This window comes from Drosophila nasuta, chromosome 2R (assembly GCF_023558535.2).
Source record: "Drosophila nasuta strain 15112-1781.00 chromosome 2R, ASM2355853v1, whole genome shotgun sequence".
Classification (NCBI taxonomy): domain Eukaryota; kingdom Metazoa; phylum Arthropoda; class Insecta; order Diptera; family Drosophilidae; genus Drosophila; species Drosophila nasuta.
This window is the reverse complement of record NC_083456.1, coordinates 12,607,114-12,613,538: the sequence shown is the minus strand read 5'-3', so window position 1 is coordinate 12,613,538 and position 6,425 is coordinate 12,607,114. Positions and strand designations below refer to the sequence as shown.

General features: G+C 43.5%; 2 protein-coding genes across 3 annotated transcripts; one reads left to right on the top strand and one right to left on the bottom strand.

Moving 5' to 3' along the window:
* Nucleotides 1–211: 211 nt before the first annotated feature.
* Nucleotides 212–1,346, top strand: LOC132787555 (peroxiredoxin-2). Its single transcript, XM_060794662.1, has 4 exons — nucleotides 212–381; nucleotides 478–541; nucleotides 618–759; nucleotides 818–1,346. Exons 1-4 carry the CDS (start codon nucleotides 349–351, stop codon nucleotides 1,278–1,280), a joined length of 702 nt encoding a protein of 233 aa, XP_060650645.1. The 5' UTR covers nucleotides 212–348; the 3' UTR covers nucleotides 1,281–1,346.
* LOC132787552 (splicing factor 1) lies at nucleotides 1,347–6,367 on the bottom strand. Of its 2 annotated transcripts, XM_060794658.1 has the most exons (6): nucleotides 5,849–6,367; nucleotides 5,149–5,783; nucleotides 4,946–5,080; nucleotides 4,126–4,201; nucleotides 2,732–2,884; nucleotides 1,347–2,669 (listed from the first exon to the last, which is right to left on the bottom strand). In XM_060794658.1, exons 1-6 carry the CDS (start codon nucleotides 6,028–6,030, stop codon nucleotides 1,511–1,513), a joined length of 2,340 nt encoding a protein of 779 aa, XP_060650641.1. In that variant the 5' UTR covers nucleotides 6,031–6,367; the 3' UTR covers nucleotides 1,347–1,510. The 2 variants fall into 2 exon arrangements, with proteins under 2 accessions (XP_060650641.1, XP_060650642.1); XM_060794659.1 differs by lacking the exons at nucleotides 4,126–4,201; nucleotides 5,149–5,783; nucleotides 5,849–6,367 and having other exon boundaries at nucleotides 4,946–5,078.
* Nucleotides 6,368–6,425: the final 58 nt, after the last annotated feature.

Below are 6,425 nucleotides of genomic sequence, written 5' to 3'. Positions count from 1 at the left end.
ATACATTTTCAATATGGCAGCATTTAAATTAACCAACCGTTGCAATGGTTCAAAGTTTCGTTTTTCGCCGCAGCTGCCAACCTGCTAAAAATAGCTTTTACACAGTGTGACCGTTAAAAGCATATTATATACTTTATCTGGTATTATCAAGCAAATTTTGAAAAACAGCTTGCGGTCACGCAGCTTCTTGTCATTTGTTTTGTTTTTGTATTGTCATTTTTTAGTTGTTGTATTGCCGGTTTCGTTGCCACTTATTGTTCGCCAGGGGTTAACGACTTGGTGCAAAGCGGTTATAAATTTTGTGTAAAATCTAAGATACAAATTGCAAATAGTAACCAAAAATAAAACATGTCATTCATTGGACGTTCACTGCTACGCAATGTAAGTGCTGCACCTTGGCTGCAATCCAAATAATACAAAAACATTCCACTATGATTACGTAATTTGAGAAAAATGCAATTTGCATTTTAATTTCAGGCATCGCTGCTAAGCAAAGGCATTGCTGCTCAACACAAGCAGGCCGCACGTCTGCTGCATCAGAGTAAGTAGACCTAAGGGTTGGGAAGGTAAATGACCACCTATTATTTCACATCTCTCTTCCGCTCTTGCATCCTCAGCTGCTCCCCTTTGCGCAGTGCGCGTTCAACAGCCGGCGCCTGATTTCAAAGGTCTCGCTGTGGTCGGCAACGATTTCCAGGAGATCAAACTAGAGGACTACAGAGGCAAATATCTGGTGCTCTTCTTCTACCCCCTGGACTTGTAAGCATTGCTCAATTCCACTTGATATACTAAACTAAACAGTATTTTCTCTTTGCAGCACTTTTGTGTGTCCAACTGAAATTGTTGCATTTAGCGAACGCATTAAGGAGTTCCAGGATATCAATGCTGAGGTTGTGGGCGTCTCGGTCGATTCGCACTTCAGCCATCTTACCTGGTGCAATGTGGATCGCAAAAACGGAGGCGTTGGAAAACTCAAGTATCCCCTGCTTTCCGATTTGACCAAGAAGATATCTGCCGATTATGATGTGCTCCTCGATAAGGAGGGCATCTCGTTGCGCGGCACATTCATCATTGATCCCAAGGGCATTTTGCGTCAGTACTCGATCAATGATTTGCCCGTCGGTCGCTCCGTGGATGAGGTCCTGCGTTTGATCAAGGCCTTCCAGTTCGTCGAGGAGCACGGCGAAGTGTGCCCGGCTAACTGGAATCCAAAGACAAACCCGGCCACCATTAAGCCCGATGTGGACGAGTCCAAGCAATACTTCAGCAAACACGGCTGAACAGCATACAAAACCAATCACATTCTTCAATAAAGACACACAAATATAAAAAAATCCTAAAAGCAATTTAAGATGGTGTCAATCCTTTAATGAAGCGTAAAATACAAATTACATAGTTATATAGTATGTTATAGATCCGATCTGATTTGTAAATCAAAGGTCAAAGACTGCTAATTCAATTAATTAATTGTGTGTAAAGCATGCTAAAGTTGTGATGCGCGTGTGCATCATCAATTAGATGGCGGCGGCGGTGGTGGCGGCTGCGCCAAGCTTATTGAAGGTGGTGGCGGTGCACACGGCGGAGGTGGCGGCGGCGCATATCCGCCTCCCCAACCAGGATAACCACCAGCCCATGGAGGCATCGGTGGTGCACTTGTACCCGGTGGCGGCGGTATCAGAGGCGGCAATGTGCCCGGTATAGGCGGATTCATGGGCTCCGAGGCCGGCGGCGGTGGCTGTGGTGCACTCATCCAAGGCATCAGCGGTGGTGGCATCGGAGGCGGCGCTTGACCCACTGGCGGAGCTGGCACATATGGTGCCATGCCTGCCATTCCATGATCCATGCCACCCATGCTAGGATCCATGCCCATGTGATGCTCAGGCGGTGGCGCACCCCAACCTCCACCTCCCATGTCGCGTTGATGATCCCGCGACGTGGAGTTGGGTGGCGATTGTATGGCTTGCATTTGCGTGGGCTTCTTGTCGAAGATGCTGTAGCTGGCACGATGCAATTGAGGTGCAGCTGGTGCCTCGGGTTTAGGCGCCGATGGCGGCGGTCCCTCACCCAATTCGGCCATCAAACTCATGTACTCCTCATCGATCTTGGCCTGCGAATCCTCGCAAGCCATGCCCGGTGCCCCGGAACCTGGACGCTTGTTGCGACAATCTTTAGTCAAATGGCCAGTGCCGCCGCACGAGGTGCACACAATGGTGTTGGTGATGATCGGTTTGTCGGGGCACTGCCACGACTTGTGATCCGTGGAGCCGCAGGTGCAGCGCTGTATGTCGTTCTCGCGCAATGTGCCATTGAGCTGGGCCAGCTCACGCAGCTGCATGCGACGCAGATCATTGTGACCCTCGGGCACCTCGATGCCCTGACGTATTACGTCTTTTATCTTGTCCACTGCCTTGCGCACCGCCTCGGGATTGGGCGCAGTGATAAAGGCATGCAGCGGCTCATCTTCACCGGGCAACGGTTGGCCATCCTTGCGACCCACTTTGCCCTCCTTGACAGAGCCTTTGCCACGTATGATAATCTTGGCGCCAGTGTCTTTTTCCATGGCCTTCAACGTATTGCCGCGTGGTCCAATCAACAATCCCACAAAATTGATATCTGGATGCTGTTCTTGTGGTATCAAAACCTTATCGCTGACGCGAGTCACAGGTGGCCTAAAAATGGTATGAGGTATTAGATTAAATTGAGGACCTAGCTTGTTAATATTTCAACTTACTTGTAATCAGCTGGCGGCTTGAACTCGGGATTAACGGCCTGCATCTTGACAATCAACTGATGACGCTGCTCCTCCAGGCGTTTGCGATAGCGAAACTCTCGTGTGTTCAACCGCTTGCCATCAGAGCTATAGATTGGTTCCGGAGATGGAGACCTGTGAATAAGCAAAAGAAAAAACCGAAAAAGAATGGCTATTGAAATGGACAATTCAAAGGAAGCTCGATGGGAACATAATCAAAAATTGTCTAGACTTAATGATCTTATATTTGTAATTACTACATTAGCGTATATCGTAAAATGTACAATATCATATTTATATAAATCTATGTATATGTCCTGTAATTTGCAAATTTATTTATCATTTGATTAATCAACAATCATCATCAGCAGTGGCAAAGTACTATATATTGATTAGATTAAATTAAATTTGCTGGTGAATTGAGAAAAGAAGAATTTTGATTAATTCGTTTGATCGATTTTGTTGCTGCTGCATCTACACATACGATTATTTTTCTATATCTCTGGAATGTTGTATATGGGTAATGTATTATTAGTTTTGTATCAGGCAGGTCTGTTGTTGCTCTCGAGCACACCCTTCTGTAAAAGTTGTATAGATTAACTCTGTAAAACTGTAAAATGTGCAATTATTTTTCTTTTTTTGTTTCTTTAGGGAACTGGACGCTCGTTCTTTCACGGCTTTGAGGAAGAGAAGAAATTGACATCATTATAATGTAAACAAAAAAATCGGATTAGGATTAGGATATTGCATTAATATGCCAGACGTCGCGCTTACACTTCTTGTGGGAGTCAATCTAAAACGTTTTCTGTCAAATCAAATTAATCGATTAATTATGCTGGCAAAGCAAAAAATATACGGTTAGTTTAGTTTAAAGATATCCCAACAAATTGCCCCTCTTTTACCGACCAGTGTGTGTGAAATGAAATAGGAGTGTGTGATTGTGTATATAACCTTTAACCCATCCTACACCCAGCAAAGTATTTCAATTTGCATAGTTATTATAGTTATTAAAAAAAAATCATTCACAAGCATTGCCATCAACAGCATCAAGTTGAAATTTCGACAAGACTTTTTCAAAAATGAAAAGAATTGAATATAATTAAGATGCAACTAAAGAGAACATTCCATTAACTGATGATGGTTCAACACCATGTGAATGTAAGATTACAAATAAGGAAATGAAAATGACTTCATTTTGTGCATAACATGCTGCATTTTAAAACCTGTACAAATGCGATTAATCATCAGGAGTCAGGAGCTTGCTGATCATCTCTCCGCCACTCGAAGATCCGCTTCTGCTGATGCCCCAATTTTAGATTATATTGTTTTAGTTTTTGCTGCTGTGGTTCTTGTGTGAGAATAAACAGTTTTCAAACCTTTCTTCCGGTGTCTGTGTGATGCCCAAATCGCCAGTGCGCAGCTTACGGCTGATCTCCTCGATTTGAAATTGAACTGCAATTACAAGGAGTTAAAGAAAAAAGAAAGAAAATCGAGCGTAACCTCGACATTAGTATATGTAAAAATGCTAATTTTTGTAGGAGAGAGAAAAAAAGAAAATTATATATGTTGGATTTGGTTCATTGGTTGCTATATCAATAACTTGTGGATTTGGGGGGAGACCGAAACGTATTTTCTCTACAACATTTGTGTATTTTCCGTTTTACGACTGCGACAGACGACGATGCCTAAACTAACTGAAAATTTGTGAGCATTACAATTAAATAGATGTTACATTAGTTTTGTTGATCGATTGCATTTGTTTGTTTTAGTTATTAGATTTGGGTTGATTACATTAGTATTTTCATGTATTTCTCATTTTGTGGGGCAATAAGATAAGGTTATAATCTTATTAACTAGCCGTTTGGAACTCGTGTCGCTTATTTGTGTCACACGCCGGAATCCCTTCAAAAAGAGAACGAGAGATTATTATAGTTTGCTCAGTGCAATTTGTTGTTTGTTTTACTCGTTTGGTATCGTTTACTCGCAACGTCCGGCCGTCTGACTTGGGACTTCTAAAATGTGTTGGATAACACGGTTACGCTTACTGTGATCTCCCCGTGACTATTTTGTGGCTGTGTACTGTTTTCGTTTTGTTTTTTGCTCATTAGTTGTTGTCATTAGACTTAAGAGCTAAACTTACGCAACTAACTTAGTTTAATGCTAACTACAATTGAACAAGGATTATAACCAAGTTACCTAAGTAGGCCTCCTGCTGTGCCGGATCCAGCGTCGATGGCAAAATTGTCGGCATACCCGGTATAAATGTTTTGTCCTTTTCGGTGCCGCCCCAGCGTGATTTCCTCTTGCGCTTACGTTCCGCAGCACTATCCACTGCAAAAAGTCAATTATGAAATCAAATTGAATTGAAATTAATCTCGTAATCTATGTGAAATACTTACGTGAATTCTCCGAAAGTCCATTGCTCATTGAATCATTGCTATTCTGACTGCTAAACATGGCAGCAAAACTCTTGTTGCCACTCACATTGTTCATCAGTTCATGGATGGTCTGCGAGAGATCAAAACGTCCTCCAATTCCAGCACTCTCTTCTCTTATGGTATCCAGCTGCGGTTGCCGCTCAAATAGAGAAGGGATTCGAGAGTCCTGTTCATGAAGTGAATTGCGATTGTTGGACGTGTCAAAGGGATTCACATATGTGCGTTCCCGGCTACTGCGCTCCCGACTGCTACGTTCCCGACTATTCCGACTTGACTCATGACTGCGTTCGTTGCGACGCCGATCATAGCCGCGGCTACTCGAGCGCCTCCTGCGACTGCGATCGTAATCATCGCGACTGCTGCCACCGCCGCGTGAACTGCTGCGCCTTGAGCGTGAATCGCGATCGCGATCTCGTCGACTACGATCGCGATCCCTGCTGCGTGAGCGTTTCTTGCGCCTATCGTAGTCATCGTGATTGCGCGAACGACTGCGATGCGAGCGTGAGTCACGATCTCGATCCCGGTCACGATCTCTATCACGTTCGCGACTATCGCGGCGCCGACTATCGCGATCCTTGCTGCTGCGATCACGGTCCCTGCAAATAACCAAAATCGTTCATAACCAGCGATTACTTGTGACACACATTTACAATTCACATACCTGCGCTTTTTCTCTCGCTCTCTGTCCTTATCCTTGTCTCTGCCACGATCTCTGGATCGCGAACGTTCTTTATCTCCACCCCGACTTCGGTAATCATCATTGCCCCCACCATTGGATTCCTTATCCTTCCCTGACCCGGTTGACACCGGTAAGTGCAACAAATCTGGTGGCGTTGCACTCATTGCACTGCTATCTTACAATCAATATTATAAGTTTCAAGATACGAAAGTTGTGTCCACTAGTTCTTATGTAGATTTTACATAAAAATTAAATATTTCACTTCTTCACACGCACACACGCACGCACTCACACAATGGGGAAGTCTTTTCTTCAATTGCAGGCAGTTTGATGTACGTGGCAATTATTGATTGTTTTTCACAAGCTTCATATGCAAATTAGTATTGCCTTACGTCTAATTGCAACATTGCATGCTTTTATTAATTATTTTCAATATTTTTCACTATTACACTATAACCAAATTGTAGACGTTTGTCGGTTTTCGGCGAAAAATTTACACATATGAACAGGGATGATATTACAACTAGGGTTGTAAAATACATATCGATAAGAAATATAT